Source organism: Ranitomeya imitator, chromosome 5, assembly GCF_032444005.1.
Source record: "Ranitomeya imitator isolate aRanImi1 chromosome 5, aRanImi1.pri, whole genome shotgun sequence".
NCBI classification, from domain to species: Eukaryota; Metazoa; Chordata; class Amphibia; order Anura; family Dendrobatidae; genus Ranitomeya; species Ranitomeya imitator.
Window position 1 is genome coordinate 239,724,986 of NC_091286.1, and position 22,980 is coordinate 239,747,965.

Genomic DNA, 22,980 nt, shown 5'->3' on the forward strand with positions numbered 1-22,980 from the left:
TGGAGTCCTGGGTTCAAACCCCACCAAGGACAACATCTGCAAAGAGTTTGTATGTTCTCTCCATGTTTGCGTGGGTTCCCTCCGGGCACTCCAGTTTCCTCCCACATTCCAAAGACATACTGATAGGATATTTAGATTGTGAGCCCCATCGGGGACAGTGATGATAGTGTATGCAACCTGTAAAGCGCTGTGGAATATGTTAGCGCTATATAAAAATAAAGATTATTATTATTTCTTCTACATCTGCCTAATTTTTAGCATTGTACTGTATATATAAAAATGAACAGTAGTTTGACTTTGACTATGCATAATAGGTTTTGGCCAGAAGATGGCACCAATATCCACTTTTTATTCATACTATCTTATTAAAGAAAGTAAATTCACACTATTATAACTATTTTTTAGTTTGTTTTTGATTTCTATAGTTTTTTTGTTTGTACATCATGGTAACTGCTGAAATATTTTTTTTTTATGTAAAATAAATACTCCTTCAACCAAGCAAATAAAAAAAATATTCCAAATAGCTATAACAAATTACTAAACTCCCAAAAATATGAATTGTTTCAGTCATATAGATCCACAATTTTAACATCCCAAGGGCATGAGATAATTGTAATAATAATCTTTCCATAGCCTTATAGCCTTTTGATGTACGGGTAAAATCTGTCATGCTTGTTTTATTAGAACTGCAGGGATATGACAATCCAACTAATGCCAAACTATCTACTACATAATAGTCTACATCTGTTGCATGAAAAATGTCTTAAATGTGATTTGCTTTTTAAAAAAGAATGCTATATATACACACACACACACACACAGAGTTCACATAAATGCATTTATATGATCTCTCTCTCTCTGTAAGTACAGTGTGTCCGTAAAGTCATGGTGCCCTTATGACCAGTCACTGGAAAGCAACAAAAAACGATAGAAATGTGAAATGTTCTCCAAATAAAAGAAAAACTCTCCCAGTTTTGTTGCCCTACACACATCCAAACGATAGAGAAGTTCTTGCCACACACGGTAAGGACGTCTGGTGTAACAGAATGAATAACGTCTGTGATTCTCTGTTTCAAGTGATTAATGTCGTTGATACGTTCAATGTACACATGGAAGGTCACCTCATCGCTAAACACAATCTTCTGCAAAAATCTTGCATCACTGTCGATCTCATGAATCATATCTCTAGCAAACGCGCATTTTTTGGGTCTATCCGCCGGTTTGATAGTGTGCAACAGCCGCAATTTGTACCCCGTAAAGCCGAGATATTTCTTTAACATCTTGTGAACTGTAGTCTTGCTTAGATGTAATTGTCGAGCACACGCACGCACAGATTTTTTAGGGCTCCTTAGGTAGCTATCCCTTATAGCCTCTACAGACTTGTCACTGACTGATGGCCTGCCAGAACTGGGTTTCTCCACCAAACTGCCAGTTTCCTTCAACTGCTTATCCCACCGAGTAATGTTATTCCTATGTGGTGGTGCTTTGTTATAAATGCGCACTTTACGTAGCACTTTGGGCACAGTTTCGAATTTAGGGAGCCACAGAACACAATGGGCTTTCCTCTGTACCGTACACATCTCTACTGGCATGGAAAACCACACAGCTGGCACAAACTTGTGGTTGCATGATGTCACAGACCTGGCAGTGTATTAATCAGAGTTCAGTATATCAGGGGTTAAGGTACCTTCACACTGACCAACTTCACAACGATATCGCTAGCGATCCGTGACGTTGCAGCGTCCTGGATAGCGATATCATTGTGTTTGACACGTAGCAGCGATCTGGATCCTGCTGTGCCATCGTTGGTCGGAGCAGAAAGTCCAGAACTTTATTTCGTCGCTGGATCTCCCGCAGACATCGCTGAATCAGCGTGTGTGATGCCGATTCAGCGATGTCTTCACTGGTAACCATGGTAAACATCGGGTTACTAAGCGCAGGGCCGCACTTAGTAACCAGATGTTTACTCTGGTTACTAGTGTAAATGTAAGAAAAACCAAACACTTCATACTTACATTCCTGTGTCTGTCGCGTCCCTCGGTGTTCTGCTTCCCTGCACTGTCAGCGCCGGCCAGCCGTAAAGCAGATTACAGCGGTGACGTCACCGCTGTGCTTTACGGCCAGCCGGCGCTCACAGTCAGTGCAGGAAAGCACAGCGCCGGGGGACAGACACTGGAATGTAAGTATGTAGTGTTTGTTTTTTTTTACATTAGCACTGGTAACCAGGGTAAACATTGGGTTACTAAGCGCGGCCCTGCGCTTAGTAACCCGATGTTTACCCTGGTTACCAGGGGACTTCGCATAGTTGGTCGCTGGAGAGCTGTCTGTGTGACAGCTCTCCAGCGAACACACAGCGATGCTGCAGCGATCGGGATCGTTGTCTAGATCGCTGCAGCGTCGCTAAATGTGACGGTACCTGACTGGGGGCTCAGCAACAGCTAAATGAGTTTGTGTTGTATGATTAGTTCTTGTTATCTCTCCTCATGAACAGGTCTTATATGATTGGGCCAGAGAAAGGGTGCCAAAATGTAAAGTATACATAGATTCTGTGACTGGTCAAAAGTGCACCATGACTTTACGGACACACTGTATATACTGTAAATGCACATGATTATTTCACCCACTGAATATAGTAGCAAATCTAAAATATGGAAAAAGTGGATCCTTTATTCCCCAACACCAGCTATCTTTCAGCTCTTGGTATGGAGCATTTATCCAGCCTCCTTAAGTGGATTTTTATATCTGTGTATGCCAGCTTCCTTAGGGGAGTATATACACATACATACATACACAGTGTTCAGCAAATAGGAGTACAACCCAACAAATTTGTCAGCAAACCTTTAGATTACTTTCAGAATCAACATTGTGTATAGAATACCATACTTCAAATGTGGGCCGTTGAGTGCAAACAAGATTTATTATTTTTGCATATCTGAAAAACTGATTTTCCTAAGAAATTAATTCAAGACCATATTGCAAAAATATGTACACCCCAATGACTAGACTTTAAAATTCTATATAAGAATTCAACCACAAGTAAGTCTATTATTCATTAATCAGGTGTCCAGCAGACAATTGACTATAAAAGGATGTTACTTAAAGAAAACCCCTTCCCATTTCATGCTATCAGCAATGGGACCCAATTGGAAGAGAAATGACACAAACGTGAGAAAGAAAATAATTTCTTTATAAAAGAAAACTGAAGGCTAAAAGATCAGCAAATCTTAACTTATCAGTCACAATATTGTAGCAAAAGTGATACAAAAATAGAACTTCAACCACCTCACTGAGAGAATATGACAGACTACAGAAGTTAACAGGAGAGTCTTCTGATGAGAAGGGCTGAAGGAAATCAACATGCAAGTTCAGTGCAGGTACCTTAAGTAATAGAAAGCAAAACTGTGGTGAGTGTTTCCTATGCATGTTGTCCAAGAAGAAAACATCTCATATAGCCCATGAACAAAAAGTCCACCTATAATTTGCTAGGCAGCCATGCTGAAAAAAATGAAGACTACTGTGACTCTAAATTCTGGAGCGATGAGACCAAGATAAATGTTTTTGGAATTGATGGTTTCAAAACTCTATGGCATCGCAGAGGTGAGAAGTACAAAGAAAAATGCATTTGGCCTACAGTGAGACATAGTGGTGGCGGTGTCCTTATGTAGGAGTGCATGAGTGATGATTGTGTCAAGGAGATAACTTTCACTGATGGTATAATGAAGTCAAAGAATTGTACTGCATCGTTATAAAATAGAAGATACTCCCATAACTCCATGTCCTTGGTAGTTGTGCAATTTCAATTTTCTAACGTATCAATGATCCAAAACACACATCTAAGGCCACTGTTGCATTTTTAAAGAACAGGATGTAAGTTATTCAGTGGCCTGAAATGTTTCCTGATCTGAACACAATCAAACCCTTATGGAGAATTCTGGAGAGACAAGGTGAGCATCACACTCCATCTGGTATTCAGGCTCTATCTGAGGTCATTCTTGAAGAATGGAAAAAAATAGATGTTGTTATGTGTCGCTATGTCAGCAAGGTATTTATTCCTTGCCTAGAAGACTCACTGCTATCCTTAAGTCTCATGAAGTTCATACAAAAAAATAGATGTACTAATTTTTGATGTTGGGTGTAGGCGCGTACATAGAAATCATGGGGCCCAATAACAAAAGTCCTAATTGGGCTCCCCCAAAAAAAGATATTCAGAAGGGGCAGAGAAGAGCATATATTGCAATTCTGAAGACCTTACAAAGTAATTCTAACCATATTGAAGCCCAATAGTGTTCCCACACACTATAATGGCCCCCACTAGCACTCCAAACAATATAATGGCCTCCCACATAGCTTTCCGGTCAGTGTAATGGCCCCCCACAACCCTCCATACAGTACTATGGCTCTCACACAGCCCTCCACACAATATAATGGCCCCCACTCAACCCTTCACATAGTATGATGGTCCCCACATAGCGCTTCAAATCGTATGATGGCCCCATAAATAGTCCTCCAAATTGTATGATGGCCCCACAAAAGCTCTCCAAATAGCTCTTGCAGACAGTGTATAAACAGGTAATCGGCAGAAATTGGAATGCAGTTTCTGAAGACGCAACTGAAGATAAGTACTAAAACATATTTCCATAACATATAGAAATTATACTTTACGTAGAATGTAATTGTGCAATTATAATAGCTTAATTTTGTTTATCTGTATTATAATAGTTGTGGTTTTGCTTTTTGAATTACATTATTAAATATTGAACAGGTGATATATACATAGGATGTAGTTTTAAAATATGTAGTTGACTATTTCTTTAATTATCTGTTGAGGTACTTGTACATTTATCAATTTTTTTGTGAATTTTTTTCTGCAATTTCGAAATATAGTAAAACAATGCCACTAGACTACCAGGTCTACTAGCTTCCAAAAACAACACATTCTGATATGTAGCATTAGGCACTCACTTGTATGAAGTTTTCTTATTGGGCTTGTCAAAGCCTACATACATACACGAGACACTGGTAAACACTTTAGTTTTATATCTGCACTCATGAAATGAGAAAGCAACAGCTGTTTGGAGAGCACTCCCTGCCCAAATTTAGTAACACATACACCAAAGATTCTGGCTTACCTCCAAATCATTAAAAAATAAATGTGCATCGGCGAGGTTGAAAATCATTTCTTCCATCCGCAGTCCAAGAGTCACAGCTGTTGGTGAATCCTTTAAAACATGAAGTATTACAAAGTCTCAATGAGATATGTAACTTGACTAAAATAATTCACATCAGGGTTTTGATCACATTTGTCTTTTTCTTTTTCTTTGAAATCTCTATACTTTAGAAGCCGGTAAAGTGGTTTCCAGACTTGTGTCAACACCAATGTTGGCACAATGTTCTTCCTGCCACTGGCTGCACTCTTGATTTTCACTTAGGTCCATTTACTGTAATGCTATTGAATATTTACCGCTAAGTATATATCATAAAATTTTAGTAGCAGGAAGGTTACAGATGTCCTAATAAAGATAAAAAGCGAGTGAAAAAAATTAACAGCCAAAATGAAAAACTATAGCAGGGCACCAGGTAATTAGGGTATAGTTAGATGAAAACGTTAACAAAGAGGTTTAGATTTATAAATTATGTACAGGATTTCTAAAACAACGGTTTAGCTAGATTATTATATAATAAAAAACAAAAAAAGCAAATTATAAAAAAACAGCCAATATGTCTTCAAACGACCCTTGATAAAGTGAAAGAAAGTTTCCAGCTGATATATTGAAACTAAAAGTGGATGACACCATTAAAAAATATTTGGCTGTAGTTCAGCATTCAGAACATTGTCCTTCACTTTTTCAAGATTGTTAGGTTGAATGTGTGAATATTCAAAGTAACCTAGTCTATTAGTATCTGTTAGGGTCCCTATATACAGTACAGACCAAAAGTTTGGACACACCTTCTCATTTAAAGATTTTTCTGTAATTTCATGAGTATGAAAATTGTACATTCACACTGAAGGCATCAAAACTATGAATGAACACATAATAACAATAATAATAATAATAATAATAATAATAATTTTATTTATATAGCGCCAACATATTCCGCAGTGCGTTACAAATTATAGAGGGGACTTGTACAGACAATAGACATTACAGCATAACAGAAATCACAGTTCAAAATAGATACCAAGAGGAATGAGGGCCCTGCTCGCAAGCTTACAAACTATGAGGAAAAGGGGAGACACAAGAGGTGGATGGCAACAATTGCTTTAGTTAGTTGGACCAGCCATAGTGTAAGGCTCAGGTGTTCATGTAAAGCTGCATGAACCAGTTAACTGCCTAAGTATGTAACAGTACAGACACAGAGGGCTATTAGCTGCATAAAGTGTATGAGAACATGATGCAAGGAACCCAATTATTTTTTTTTTTGTTTTTTTTGAATGGGCCACACAGGGATAGTTAGGTTAATGAATAAGTAAGAAGAAAATCCAGCTCCGGAATAAAAAATCATCAAATTTTTTTCCACATATTAAAATTCAGAAAAAGCTGCTTGGGAATAACTGCACAGCTATTCCAGAAAAGAAGCCATAAGTTAGCTGAACGCGTTTCGAGCACACATGAAATGGTTTCCACTTCACAGGTGTGCCCTGTCAGGTTTAATAAGTGGGATTTCTTGCCTTATAAATGGGGTTGGGACCATCAGTTGTGTTGAGCAGAAGTCTGGTGGATACACAGCTGATAGTCCTACTGAATAGACTGTTAGAATTTGTATTATGGCAAGAAAAAAGCAGCTAAGTAAAGAAAAATGAGTGACCATCATTACTTTATGAAATGAAGGTCAGTCAGTCTGAAAAATTGCGAAAACTTTGAAAGTGTCCCCAAGTGCAACTGCAAAAACCATCAAGCGCTACAAAGAAACTGGCTGACATGAGGAGCGCCCCAGGAAATGAAGACCAAGAGGATAAGTTTATCTGAGTCACCAGCCGCAGAAATCACAGGTTAATAGCAGCTCAGATTAGAGACCAGGTCAATGCCAGAGTTCTAGCAGCAGACACATCTCTACAACAACTGTTAAGAGGAGACTTTGTGCAGCAGGCCTTCATGGTAAAATAGCTGCTAGGAAACCACTGCTAAGGACAGGCAACAAGCAGTAGAGACTTGTTTGGGCTAAAGAACACAAGGAATGTATATTAGGCCAGTGGAAATCTGTGCATTGGTCTGATGAGTCCAAATTTGTGTTCTTTGGTTCCAACCACCGTGTCTTTGTGCGATGCAGAAAAGGTGAACGGATGGACTTTACATGCCTGTTCCCACCGTGAAGCATGGAGGAGGAGGTGTGATGGTGTGGGGGTGCTTTGCTGGTGACACTGTTGGGGATTTATTCAGAATTGAACCAGCATGGCTACCACAGCATCATGCAGCGACATGCTATTCCATCCAGTTTGCGTTTAGTTGGACCATCATTTATTTTTCAAGAGGACAATGACCCCAATCACACCTCCAGGCTGTGTAAGGGCTATCTGACCAAGAAGGAGAGTGATGGGGTGCTACACCAGATGATCTGGCCTCCACAGTCACCAGACCTGAACCCAATCGAGATGGTTTGGGGTGAGCTGGACCGCGGAGTGAAGGCAAAAGGGCAAACAAGTGCATCTCTGGGAGAATGCAAAGAGGGTGCAAAGCACTCATCAAAGCAAAGGGTGGCTACTTTGAAGAACCTAGAATATAAGACATATTTTCAGTTGCTTCACACTTTTTTGTTAAGTATATAATTCCACATGTGTTAATTCATAGTTTTGATGCCTTCAGTGTGAATGTACAATTTTCATAGTCACGAAAATACAGAAAAATCTTTAAATGAGAAAGTGTGTCTAAACTTTTGGTCTGTACTGTACATATATAGCAGTAATGCATACGGAAAAACATATATTGCGCACATGAAGTGTCAAAAACTTCATCCACATGTTGTGAATAGTTTTTAATGCCTAGGGTGAAATCTGAAGTACGGTAAATCCGCTTTAAAATTTGCATGTACAGTAACACCTGCAAATTTTGTTGGTGATCTGCAACAAAACAAATCCAAAACGCTTTCATGTCACGTATGAACATTAAGATAACCAATTTAATAATGGATAATCCTATATTAATAGGGTACTATTTAGTAAATTCGTTATTTAACCAAAATTAATGATACATACAGCTGCTTTTCACCCCCATTCACTTGCTCTCCGCTCCGCAACTGATCTAGGGCTAACATCCTCCATAATTCAAAACTCCCAAATTCATCTCGGAGACTGCTCTCATGCTGCGCTAGTTTTCAGGAATGCACTACCCTGGTAAATGAGATTAATACCTAGTCCCCATGTTTTAAAACATGATTTAAAAACACATGTCTTTAGATAGATTAGTGAAGTGCGGAGATAAGCCTAAATTTTCACTGTTTCCAGTTTATAGATTTTTCTCAGACTCTGACCCCTCCTACTTATCTGTCGCTCTATCCTCGATGCATCCAATATCACTTGGTAACTGTACTTAGACAGATACCTGCTGATGAACAGATCATGCAGCTTATTTGAAATGCCTTTTTTATTAAAATGAGGGCTGGACCACACATGACAAGCACTTTTCAACTATTGTGTCCCACTGCTTGTATTTCTTTATAAATTGTAAGCTTGCAAGCAGGGCCCTCACTCCTTCTGTAATTGTTGCACTATGTGTTACTTTGTACTTTCTGCTGTTTCCAATAAACCAAATCATATAACAACAATTTAGATAGCGGAGCACAACTAATGTCTAGCAATGGTTTCTCTGAATTCAACTCAAAATGTGACTTTTACTGACTACTGCAAAATCATTCAAGAATAAGAAGCAGGGGCACAATATGTATGAAATTGGTGGGACTCAAAGGAGCCACTTACCTGCTAAGGTTGTGCAAATTGCAAGAACAACACTGCATAGGGCTTAAGGAATGGTAGGACGTGGCTGCTTCTCCATCAGCTGACCCTGAGCAAGTCAGGCACACAACTTGAGGAGAGAAAAGAAAGGAAAACCCAGTGTTTGTGAGCGCTACTGTGTCCAGAGGAAACAGGGTGAGCAGGTGTTCAGAAAGGTGGGGAAATGTATTAATAATGTATTTTGGAGGTACCTAATGGAGTTACGACAACTCTGAAATGCATTGTCAATAAAATTCCCCTGTTTCTAATATCCTGGTCACCCTGTTACCTTTGGACCCCGAAGCACCCGCAAACATCATGTTTTCCTTTTTTCTGTCTTCAGAATTATTTAACACCTTCATGTCAAGCATCTTCAGAATTCAGTAGAGCACCTTTGGATTGGATTTGCATGCTCCAACCACCTCCACTAAAATTACACCAAAGATTTTGTGTGTTTGAAGTGAGATGACTCTGATGGCTAATCCAGAATCTCCCTGGACATCTTCTGAAACCACGCCTTGATGGACTATTAAGTATGCTTATTGTCCAAATTGTTTTGAAAAGTCCAAGGATGCCCAAGTTATAACTCTCCAATAGGAGGTTCTCTCTTAGGATTTCCTGATACTTCATTGAATCCATCTTGCCTTCCACACACACTGCAGGTTTCTATTGCTAGAGGAAGCAAAGGAGTCACAAGCCATTACTGAACCACCTCCATATTTCACTGCAAGCAGGGTATACTTTCCAGTGTATGCTTTATTGTTCTTTCTCCAGACATACTGCTTACTGAAAGACCTTAAAAAGTTCAGGTTTTGTTTCATTGTTCCATAAAACAAAATACCAAAACATCTTTAGCTTATTTATACAGTTTTAAGCATATGTGAGATTACTTTTTATGCTTTTGCTTCAGTAGAGGTGTAATTCTTAGAGTTCCAGCATGGAGACCTTTAGTATTTAGTATGTACTGTACTGTGCTAACTGAAATCCTTAGTACCTTTTAAAACAAAATCTTGCTACAGTTGTTTTTCAGTCACTTGCTCATTTTTGTGGTGATAGCTGGTGATCACTTCCTCTTTAATTTTTTGACCCAATCTCTTAGTAACTAAAGCATATTAGTGAAGTGAAAGCCATTGACACTTCGGAATGATCTAGGTTTCCTCAGGGATGTAACTGGAAGCTGGTGTCTGGCTATGCCTCAGGCAAATGGTGAGCTGCTAAGTATTATTGATGCTTGCCATGACAGGGTTGAATACGGTAATTCTCAGACTGCATTTTGTGTTGGAGAAACCACTTGTTATATTTATTAGTTGTGTTGTGCTTTTTATATACTTTTCGATTGTTCAACTGTTTGATTGCTTTGTTGCAAACAGCAGAAAGCTTCCAAATTTCACTAAAAAAAACTAATTTGCAAGTGGTTTAGAAAAATAAAGATCACACTGTAATTAATGTGCTTTTCCCTAGTGCATTTTAAAATATTTGTTTTCCTATGTGTGGACAGAAAAGCTGAAACCCAAGTTTCTATTATATGCAAAATCTTAAAACAAGATTAACTAACACATGCCAACAAGAGATCAAAGTCACAGGGTGGTGAAAAAACTGTTAAATAGGGAATTGGAATGTACTATATAAGCTTAACAGATGATGCTAGACTTCCAACACATGTGCTGTCTCATCAACCAAAGTTTATTGAACCCCATTTCCCACTGTACTCAATCTTAAATTACATCTCCAAATTGTGATCCACTTCATATGGCTACAAAGGAGATAAGGCGATGCTGGAATCAAGTGCTACTAAGTGATGGCCAGGATATTATCAGAAGATATGTGCTGCAGGTGTAGTTATTCATCACATACCAAACGAATGGCTCATCTAGATGGCTTGTTGTCTGCTTTCATGGGTGTTATAATGTTTCCGAATAATCATCTGGAGTCAAGGATGCCAATGACTATTCGTCTTGTTGATCAGATGAACTATGATGGTTGAGATTACATTTTCAATGTCATTAAAGAAACTAATGATTGAATGGAAGTCAGGAGACATGCTTTCAATAGTTGTGGCAGTTTTCTGCACATCTGTGTGTCGTCTGGCCAAGTTAACAATTTGGCGCCTATAGGGAATTTCCCAGATGATGCTTGGAAAGCAAAAGATCAAGTGTTTTGTTCTCCACAGAGTCAAACAACTGTGTCTGGCAGCATTTTCAAGAACAATACTAGACTTCCGTTCACCCAGAGCAAATATTCCATTCCTCCACATTCAGCGCCATGGATAAATGGCAAATTCAATATTTATATGATACCTATCATCCCTTAGTTCATTTGCGATGGAAAAAAAGCCTCGCTTGTTAATTTGCATCTTTTTCTTCTGTTCATTTCCTTTAAAGGGAATCTGTCAGCATGAAAATGTGATCCAATGTGCAGACAACATTTTAGATAACAGGGGAGCTGAATAGACCGATATATACATTTTATAAGAAAAGATTCAGTATAATCTGCATTTAATCATTTAACTTCTGCTTTTTCTGGGATTTTGCAGTGCACTGCAAAGTGTCAGATTAGCAATCTGATAATATATAGTGATGTCCCCCCTGGGGCAATGTACAAAAGTAAAAAAAAAAAATATTTGCATGTGTAAAAAATATTCCTAAAAAAAGAAAAAAAAATTGTTTCAATAAATACATTTCTTTATCTAAATAAAAAAAAACAATAAAAGTACACATATTTAGTACCGCAGCGTCCATGACGACCGACCTATAAAATTGTCCCATTAGTTAACCCCCTCATCAGTGAACACCCTAAAAAAAAAACAAGGCAAAAAAAGATGCTTTATTATCATACCGCCAAACAAAAAGTGGAATAACACGCGATTAAAAAGACAGATATAAATAACCATGGTACTGCTGAAAACTTCATCTTGTTCAGCAAAACACGAGCTGCAATACAGCATCATCAACGAAAAAATAAAAAAGTTATAGTCCTCAGAATAAAGCGATGCAAAAATAATTATTTTTTATGCAAAATAGTTTTTATCGTATAAAAGCGCCAAAACATAAAAAAGATATAAATAATCGTTCTGACCAAAGAATAAAATTGCTTTATCAATTTTACCATACGCAGAACAGTAAAAGCACCCCTTCCCAAAAGAAATTAATGAATAGCTGGTTTTTGTTCATTCTACCTCACATAAATCGGAATAAAAAAACAATCAAAAAATCTCACGTGCCCGAAAATGGTACCAATAAAAATGTCAACCTGTCCCACAAAAAACAAGACCTCAAATGACTCTGTGGACCAAAATATGGAAAAATTATAGCTCTCAAAATGTGGAAACGCAAAAATTATTTTTTGCAATAAAAAGCGTCTTTTAGTGTGTGACAGCTGCCAATCAAAAGAAACCCGCCAAAAAACCCACCATAAAAGTAAATGAAACCCCCATCATCACCCCCTTAGTTAGGGAAAAATAATTAAATTTTAAAAAATATATTTATTTCCATTTCCCATTATTGTTAGGGTTAGTGTTGGGGCTGAAGTTAGTGTTAGGGTTAGGCTTGGGGCTAAAGTTAGGGTTAGGGTTGGGGCTAAAGTTAGAGTTAAGGTTGGGGCTAAAGTTAGGGTTAGGGTTGGGGCTAAAGTTAGGGTGGGGGCTAAAGTTAGGATTAGGGCTACAGTTAGAGTTTGGGTTAGGGTTGGGGGTTAGGGTTGGGGCTAAAGTTAAGGTTAGGGTTGGGGCTAAAGTTAGGGTTAAGGTTGGGGCTACAGTTAGGGTTAGGGTTGGGGCTAAAGTTAGGGTTGGGGCTAAATTTAGGATTAGGGCTACAGTTAGAGTTGGGGTTAGAGTTAGGGTTGGGGCTAAAGTTAAGGTTAGGGTTGGGGCTAAAGTTAGGGTTAGGTTTGGGACTAAAGTTAGGGTTAGGGTTGGGGCTAAAGTTAGGGTTAGTGTTGGGGCTAAAGTTAGGGTTTGGATTACTTTTACGGTTGGGATTAGGGTTGGAATTAGGGTTAGGGTTGGGATTAGGGTAAGGAGTTTGGGTTAGGGTTTCAGTTAGAATTGGGGGGTTTCCACTGTTTAATACAAAAATAAGGAAAAAGGAAAAAATGGGAAGAAAATAAGTCAGCTCACCAATCCCTCAACAGTGCAATGATGTCCATGCACGGAGCCGCCTTGGTCAAGGGCGTAGTCCAGAGCCATGACTAAGACCTGATGGTCGAAACGCATCGGCGTTGACCACCTGGGACCCCCATCTCTTTTTTGCAAATGTTTGCATTTTAAAGTGTTTTCAATAAATTGACTTTTTAGAAGATCCATGCTGGAGATTATTTTTTCTTTTTCCACTGTTTAGGCACATCAGGGGCTCTCCAAACGCGACTGAGCGTCCGATATCAATTCCAGCCAATTCAGCGTTGAAAAAGTAAAACAGTGCTCCTTACCTTCCGAGCTCTCCCGTGCGCCCACACAGGTGTTTACCCCAACATATGGGATATCAGCGTACAAACATGATAAACCTGACAAACAGTAAAACCAGGGGCTAAAAATAATTGTGTGGAAAAAATATTTTTTATTTTCATGGCTCTTTGTTATAAACTGTAGTGAAACACTTGGGGGTTCAAAGTTCTCACAACACATCTAGATAAGTTCCTTGGGGGTCTATTTTCCAAAATGGTTTCACTTGTGGGGGGTTTCAGGGGCTCTTCAAGTTTGATATGGCGTCCCATCTCAATTCCAGTTAATTTTGCATTGAAAGGCAAACAGCGCTCCTTCCCTTCTGAGCCCTGCCATGCCCCCAAACAGTGGCTTACCCCCACATATGGGGTATCAGTATACTCAGAACAAATTGTACAATAACCTTTGGGGTCCAATTTCTCCTGTTAATCTTCGTAAAATAAAACAAATTGGAGATAAAGTAAATTTTTTGTGAAAAAAAGTTAAATGTTCATTTAACAGTGGTGCATTTTGGCAATAACATGTGATGATGTAGCGGTCTCGCTAGACCGCTACGTCGTCTCCGGTCATTGCGGCAATGCATTCTTGGGACTGGAGTGTCACGAGGAGCAGGTAAGGCGCCGGAAGGTGAGAATATAAATGATTTTTTACTTTTTTTATTATTTTTAACATTAGATCTTTTTACTATTGATGCTGCATAGGCAGCATCAATAGTAAAAAGTTGGTCATACAGGGTTAATAGCAGCGTTAACGGACTGCGTTACACTGCGTTATGCTGCGGTTTAACACAGTCTATTTAACGGACTGCTAAAACGCTATGGGGGCACTGACTAGAGGGGAGTAGGAAGGGGGCACTGACTGGAGGGGAGCAGGGAAGGGTGAATTCGTAGCCAGACTGTGCCCATCGCTGATCTGCGAAGCAGGATTTCCGTGACAGACAGACAGACAAACAGACAAACAGACAGAAGTGACCCTTAGATTTATATACAGCTATGCAAAACTTAAGAGACCACTGCAAAATGTTCAGTTTGTCTGATTTTTCTCTTTATAGATATATTTTTGAGTAAAATGTAAATTGTTCCTTTAGTCCATAAACCTCTGACAACATGTCTCCGAATTTCCAAGCAATACATTTTGTATTTTTTTTCTGACAAAGAAAAATGGTCAAAATGTAAAAAAAACAACAGTGTTTTCAGACCTCAAATAATGCAAAGAAAACAAGTTCATAACCATTCAGAAACAACAATACTAATGTTTTAACTCAGGAAGAGAAAATAATATTTTGTGGAATAACCATGATTTTTAATCACAGCTTTCATGTGTCTTGGCATGCTTTCCACCAGTCTTTCACACTTGTTCTGGTGCAAAAATGTAAGCAGTTCTTCTTAGTTTGATGGCTTGTGACTACTCATCATCCTCTTGATTACATTCCAGAGGTTTTCAATGGGGTTCAGGTCTGGAGATTGGGCTGCCCATGACAGGGTTTTGATGTGGTGGTCTCTTAATTTTTGCCAGAGCTGTATGTATTACAGTGATGAAAGGAACATCTGCCTTATAAATTGGTGTCATTAATAACTACTTTAGTTTTATGTTTCCTTGTTATCGTTTAGGCAATGAGTCACATTTTTGTCACAGCTTGACCTGACTGTTATACTTTACATTATAGATTAAATCATTACACCACAAATGTGTTTTGGTGGAAAAAATAACGGGAATCCCAGCTCTTAGAGTGCACAGCGAAGTCAGACTACACCTTGAAAAATGTAACCTCTTTCCCACCTGAAATGTATCCATATATCCCTGTGACCTGGGACAAGTTGATCTGTGCCATATGGATATGTCCCGGCCATTTTACGAGTACAGAGGCCAGGTGTGTCAGCTGATTCTGACAGCTTACACCCAACACTCAATCCTGGAGCGGTCCCACACCGCTCCCGGGAATTTAATCTCTTAAATGCTGCTATCAAACTCGATCGCAGCATTTTGGAAGCAGGCAGAGTGAGAACAGCCTTCTCTGCCCTTGAATCGGAGACCCCGTGACTTCATCGCCGCAGGGTCAGGATCATTGCCACAGTGACCCAATGTCGATATGACGACATCTGGGTCACCAGAGCTAGCAAAGTTGCTTGATCATGCTCAGAGCAGGATGAAGCAACTTTGTCAGTGCAATATGGACAGTTTGCATAGCATAGGAATGCTCCTGCATCTCTATGCTATACAAGCTATTAGCCTGAAAAAAATGAAAGTCCCACAGAAGGACAAAGTAAAAAAAACTTTGAAAAAAATATAAAATTATTTAAAAAAATTAAAAACTTTTGTACCCATAAATATTTTTATGAAAAAAAAAAAAAAACAATAAAAGTACACGTATTTGGTATTATCGCATCCGGAACGACTCTACCTATAACAATGTCCCACTAGTTAACCCCTTTAGTGAACAACATAAAAATAAATAAAAACAAAGCAAAAAACCAATGCTTTATCATCATAATGCCTTATAAAAAGTCGAATAAAATGCAAGCAAAAAGACAAATGTAAATAAACATGGTACCGCTGTAAACATCATCTTGTCCTACAAAAAGCAAGACATAATACAGCTCCATCAGCAGAAAAATAAAAGTTATAGCTCTTAGAATAAAGCAATGCAAAAATAATATTTTTTTCTATAAAATAGTTTTTATTGTGTAAAAGCACCAAAACATAAAAAAACTGGATAAATGGGGTATCACTGTAATCGTACGGACCTAAAGAGTAAAGCTGCTTTATCAATTTTACAACATGCGGAATGACAAAAAAAACACCAGAATTCCTGAATTGCTGGTTTTTGTTCATTCTGCCTTCCAAAAATCGTACTAGAAAGCGATCAAAAAATGTCATGTATCTGAAAACAGTACCAATAAAAATGTCAACTTGTCTAGCAAAAAACAAGACTTAACATGACTCTGTGGGCCTAAAATGGAAAAATTATAGCTCTCAAAATATAGTGATACAAAAACTAGTTTTTACTTTTAATGTGTGACAGCAGCAAAACATAAAAACCCAATTTAAATGTGAAATTGCTGTAATCGCAGCAACCCGAAGAATAAAATTGTCTAATAGCTTACTGCATGAGGAACACCGTAAAAAAATAAAACCAATTCTTCACCTGCTGTTTTGTTCATTCAGTCTCCCAAAGACAGCAGTAAGGCTCGGTGCATGTTTATCCTGCACTCAATGCTGAGCTCTTATGCCAAGGTTTCCGTGTAAATCTCTGAAATACGTGATACAGATGGAACCCCCATCGGAAGATTCCTTATAATGAGGCAGATGGAGGCAATATGGGCGCCAAAGGACCTGTGATGTGGCGGTGTGCAAAAAACTGCTGTCGGCCACAGTTTTGGGTACTTCTTAAGAGAAGGACAACGCTGAACAGAGGCCAGATGGAGTCCAGAGTAACTCTGCTGCCTCGTTACAGTGAATGGATCCATCATTGGTTTCATCTGAATCACGTCAGTCACTTGCAGATTTAGAAGGAAACTCCAAATTAAGTGTCCAGCGTAGAGTGCAGGATAAATGTGTTCCCAAACGTTATGTAAAATGTTCCCAATAAAAGCTTCAACTCAATCCACAAAAAAAGGAAAAAAAAAGGAGAAATTTCTGGTCAACTTCCAACATTTCTAACTTCCTAACAAAATTGTGCTGATGTAAAGTAGACATGTGGGAAATGTTATTTATTAACTATTTTGTGTGATATCTCTATGATTTAAGGGCATAAGAATTCAAAGTTCTAAAATTGCTAAATGTTCCCAATTTTTGCCAAATTTCACTTTTTTTTCACAAATAAGCACAAGCTATATTAAAGAAATGTTACCACTATCATGAATTACAGTATGTTATGAAAAAATAATTTAAAAATCAGTGGGATACATTATAGGGTTCCAGAGTTATTACTCCATAAAGTGACACTGGTCAGAATTGTAAAAATTGGCCTGGTCATTAAGATGCTAAAAATGAAAGTCCCACAGAAGGACAAAGTAAAAAAAACTTTGAAAAAAATATAAAATTATTTAAAAAAATTAAAAACTTTTGTACCCATAAATATTTTTATGAAAAAAAAAAAAAAACAATAAAAGTACACGTATTTGGTATTATCGCATCCGGAACGACTCTACCTATAACAATGTCCCACTAGTTAACCCCTTTAGTGAACAACATAAAAATAAATAAAAACAAAGCAAAAAACCAATGCTTTATCATCATAATGCCTTATAAAAAGTCGAATAAAATGCAAGCAAAAAGACAAATGTAAATAAACATGGTACCGCTGTAAACATCATCTTGTCCTACAAAAAGCAAGACATAATACAGCTCCATCAGCAGAAAAATAAAAGTTATAGCTCTTAGAATAAAGCAATGCAAAAATAATATTTTTTTCTATAAAATAGTTTTTATTGTGTAAAAGCACCAAAACATAAAAAAACTGGATAAATGGGGTATCACTGTAATCGTACGGACCTAAAGAGTAAAGCTGCTTTATCAATTTTACAACATGCGGAATGACAAAAAAAACACCAGAATTCCTGAATTGCTGGTTTTTGTTCATTCTGCCTTCCAAAAATCGTACTAGAAAGCGATCAAAAAATGTCATGTATCTGAAAACTGTACCAATAAAAATGTCAACTTGTCTAGCAAAAAACAAGACTTAACATGACTCTGTGGGCCTAAAATGGAAAAATTATAGCTCTCAAAATATAGTGATACAAAAACTAGTTTTTACTTTTAATGTGTGACAGCAGCAAAACATAAAAACCCAATTTAAATGTGAAATTGCTGTAATCGCAGCAACCCGAAGAATAAAATTGTCTAATAGCTTACTGCATGAGGAACACCGTAAAAAAATAAAACCAATTCTTCACCTGCTGTTTTGTTCATTCAGTCTCCCAAAGACAGCAGTAAGGCTCGGTGCATGTTTATCCTGCACTCTATGCTGAGCTCTTATGCCATGGTTTCCATGTAAATCTCTGAAATACGTGATACAGATGGAACCCCCATCGGAAGATTCCTTATAATGAGGCAGATGGAGGCAATATGGGCGCCAAAGGACCTGTGATGTGGCGGTGTGCAAAAAACTGCTGTCGGCCACAGTTTTGGGTACTTCTTAAGAGAAGGACAACGCTGAACAGAGGCCAGATGGAGTCCAGAGTAACTCTGCTGCCTCGTTACAGTGAATGGATCAATCATTGGTTTCATCTGAATCACGTCAGTCACTTGCAGATTTAGAAGGAAACTCCAAATTAAGTGTCCAGCGTAGAGTGCAGGATAAATGTGTTCCCAAACGTTATGTAAAATGTTCCCAATAAAAGCTTCAACTCAATCCACAAAAAAAGGAAAAAAAAAGGAGAAATTTCTGGTCAACTTCCAACATTTCTAACTTCCTAACAAAATTGTGCTGATGTAAAGTAGACATGTGGGAAATGTTATTTATTAACTATTTTGTGTGATATCTCTATGATTTAAGGGCATAAGAATTCAAAGTTCTAAAATTGCTAAATGTTCCCAATTTTTGCCAAATTTCACTTTTTTTTCACAAATAAGCACAAGCTATATTAAAGAAATGTTACCACTATCATGAATTACAGTATGTTATGAAAAAATAATTTAAAAATCAGTGGGATACATTATAGGGTTCCAGAGTTATTACTCCATAAAGTGACACTGGTCAGAATTGTAAAAATTGGCCTGGTCATTAAGATGCTAAAAATGAAAGTCCCACAGAAGGACAAAGTAAACAAAACTTTGAAAAAAATATAAAATTATTTAAAAAAATTAAAAACTTTTGTACCCATAAATATTTTTATGAAAAAAAAAAAAAAACAATAAAAGTACACGTATTTGGTATTATCGCATCCGGAACGACTCTACCTATAACAATGTTCCACTAGTTAACCCCTTTAGTGAACAACATAAAAATAAATAAAAACAAAGCAAAAAACCAATGCTTTATCATCATAATGCCTTATAAAAAGTCGAATAAAATGCAAGCAAAAAGACAAATGTAAATAAACATGGTACCGCTGTAAACATCATCTTGTCCTACAAAAAGCAAGACATAATACAGCTCCATCAGCAGAAAAATAAAAAAGTTATAGCTCTTAGAATAAAGCAATGCAAAAATAATATTTTTTTCTATAAAATAGTTTTTATTGTGTAAAAGCACCAAAACATAAAAAAACTGGATAAATGGGGTATCACTGTAATCGTACGGACCTAAAGAGTAAAGCTGCTTTATCAATTTTACAACATGCGGAATGACAAAAAAAACACCAGAATTCCTGAATTGCTGGTTTTTGTTCATTCTGCCTTCCAAAAATCGTACTAGAAAGCGATCAAAAAATGTCATGTATCTGAAAACAGTACCAATAAAAATGTCAACTTGTCTAGCAAGAAACAAGACTTAACATGACTCTGTGGGCCTAAAATGGAAAAATTATAGCTCTCAAAATATAGTGATACAAAAACTAGTTTTTACTTTTAATGTGTGACAGCAGCAAAACATAAAAACCCAATTTAAATGTGAAATTGCTGTAATCGCAGCAACCCGAAGAATAAAATTGTCTAATAGCTTACTGCATGAGGAACACCGTAAAAAAATAAAACCAATTCTTCACCTGCTGTTTTGTTCATTCAGTCTCCCAAAGACAGCAGTAAGGCTCGGTGCATGTTTATCCTGCACTCAATGCTGAGCTCTTATGCCAAGGTTTCCGTGTAAATCTCTGAAATACGTCATACAGATGGAACCCCCATCGGAAGATTCCTTATAATGAGGCAGATGGAGGCAATATGGGCGCCAAAGGACCTGTGATGTGGCGGTGTGCAAAAAACTGCTGTCGGCCACAGTTTTGGGTACTTCTTAAGAGAAGGACAACGCTGAACAGAGGCCAGATGGAGTCCAGAGTAACTCTGCTGCCTCGTTACAGTGAATGGATCAATCATTGGTTTCATCTGAATCACGTCAGTCACTTGCAGATTTAGAAGGAAACTCCAAATTAAGTGTTCAGCGTAGAGTGCAGGATAAATGTGTTCCCAAACGTTATGTAAAATGTTCCCAATAAAAGCTTCAACTCAATCCACAAAAAAAGGAAAAAAAAGGAGAAATTTCTGGTCAACTTCCAACATTTCTAACTTCCTAACAAAATTGTGCTGATGTAAAGTAGACATGTGGGAAATGCTATTTATTAACTATTTTGTGTGATATCTCTATGATTTAAGGGCATAAGAATTCAAAGTTCTAAAATTGCTAAATGTTCCCAATTTTTGCCAAATTTCACTTTTTTTTCACAAATAAGCACAAGCTATATTAAAGAAATGTTACTACTATCATGAATTACAGTATGTTATGAAAAAATAATTTAAAAATCAGTGGGATACATTATAGGGTTCCAGAGTTATTACTCCATAAAGTGACACTGGTCAGAATTGTAAAAATTGGCCTGGTCATTAAGATGCTAAGTATCTTGGGGAGTAAAGGTAGGGCTGACATCAGCACACAGCACACTAGGACAATTGCCGGGGCCCTGAGGAGGTGGGGACGCCCACTCACCATTATGACTTGTGGTCACCAGAGCACTATGGAGGCCCTGTGCCAGTGCCCATGAGTGAGCCTCCCCACTTACTCAGGGCCCCAGAGCTTGTGACACTTACCTCTCCCTGTTCCACCGCTGTGGCATATCCCGTGTCTTCTTACTGTAACGTTCAGGTCAGAAGGCGCGATGATGTGACTTGTGTGCGCCATCTACTTGAACTGAATGGCCATGGAGAAGGAAGGAACCTTGTTGCAATGGCATTTGTAGTAGCGGGCTGTGTCGCAAGGATAGGTGCTTATTCTTAAGGCCTCTTTCACACACTCGTGTCTCCTGTACATGTGGTGACAGTTTTCACATGTACCGGAGACATGTACACACATAGACCCATTCAAATAAATTGGTCTGTGCACATGTCAGTGTGTTTCCACGAACTGTGTGTCTGTGGGCAAAACATGCTGGCATGTCCATTTTTTACCATCAGCACAGACGGCAAAACGTCCCGCACACATGCACACGGAGAACACACATTGATGTCCTCTGTATGACACTCATCGGCATTGGGGAAGAAGCGCTACAGTAAGTGCTGTTCCCCGGTAGCAGGTGCTGAAGCTGGCTCTCATCATTCTCCCCTGGCTGGTGAGCAGAGGAGAATGATGAGCATTATATTAAAGTCCAAATGACAGCTAATAACAGTGACAGTAGGTGCGGATGAGTGGGGTATTCCACAGCTGCCAGCTGCTATCTAAGGAAATAAATGAATGGAAAACTTGAAGTGGGTTCCCACCTATTTTCTTGAACCAACCAGACAAAACTCACAGCTGGGGGCTGCAATTATTTTGACAACCAGCTTTGCTAAAGCTCACAGCTAGGGGATGGTATTCTCAGTCTGGTAATGGGACATTGATATAGGCCCCCAGCCTAAAAACAGCATCCCGCAGCTGCCCCAGAAAAGGCGCATCTATTAGATGCACCATTTCTGGCATGTTGCCCAGATCTTCCCTCTTGTCCTGTAGCTGTGGCAAGTGAGGCAATACATGTGGTGTTGATGTCACCTTTCAGGTGACATCAAGCCCATGGCTTAGTAATGGAGAGGCATCTAGAAGAGACCTATCCATTACTAATCCTATAGTTGTGTTGTTTGTAAATAAAGACACAGCCAGAATAAAATCCTTTATTTGAAAAAATTACACAGACTCCTTTAATATTCTAAATTAAACCATACTTACTGCAACACCTAATTCCCCGACATCCTTGATCTCTGGGCTAAACTACGGTGACTTCAGGACCATAGGAAAAAGCAGGTGATTATGTCACCGCTGGTGAATGCAGCAATCTCAGCAACTCATTCACCATTGGTTTTCAGCTGGGATAGTCGCATCTTGGCACCATCCAGGTTGAAAACTATTTAGCCCACAGAGATGGATTACAGTGTGGGACACAACAACGGATAGGTAAGGTATATTGTTGGTTTCTTATTTTACTTTTAAACAGGCGATCGAGGACATCGGGGAATTAGGTGTTGCAGTAAGTATGGTTTAATTTAGAATATTAATGGAGTCTGTGTAATTTTTTCAAATAAAGGATTTTATTCTGGCTGTGTCTTTATATAACATATAACTATAGGATTAGTAATGAATGGGTGTCTTATAGATGCCTCTCCATTACTAAGCCTTGGGCTTGATGTCACCTGAAAGGGGACATCAACCCCACAAATATTACCCCACTTGCCACCGCTACAGGGCAAGTGGGAAGAGCCAGGCAAAGTGTAAGAAAAGGCGCATCTAATAGATGCGCCTTTTCTGGGCAGCTATGGGCTGCTGTTTTTAGGCTGGAGAGCCTATATCAATGGCCTATTACCAGCCTGAGAATACCAGTCCCCAGCTGTGAGCTTTAGCAAGGCTGGTTGTCATAAATGGGGGGACCCCATGCCATTTTTTTTTTAATTATTTATTTAGATAATTAAAAAAAACAGCATGGGGACCCCTCTATTCTTGATCACCTACCTTGCAGAAGCTGACAGCTGAGGGTTGTAGCCCCCAGCCGTGAGTTTTGTC

At 38.4% G+C, this 22,980-nt stretch overlaps 1 protein-coding gene across 4 annotated transcripts in view; it reads right to left on the bottom strand.

Moving 5' to 3' along the window:
- EYA4 (EYA transcriptional coactivator and phosphatase 4) overlaps window positions 1-22,980 on the bottom strand; it is a 588,086-nt gene that overhangs the window by 30,297 nt on the left and 534,809 nt on the right. For all 4 annotated transcript variants that reach the window (XM_069726001.1, XM_069726000.1, XM_069725999.1 and 1 more), the window contains one exon: window positions 5,130-5,219. In XM_069726001.1, coding sequence (XP_069582102.1) covers window positions 5,130-5,219 — 90 coding nt within the window. The remainder of the gene's footprint in view (window positions 1-5,129; window positions 5,220-22,980) is intronic.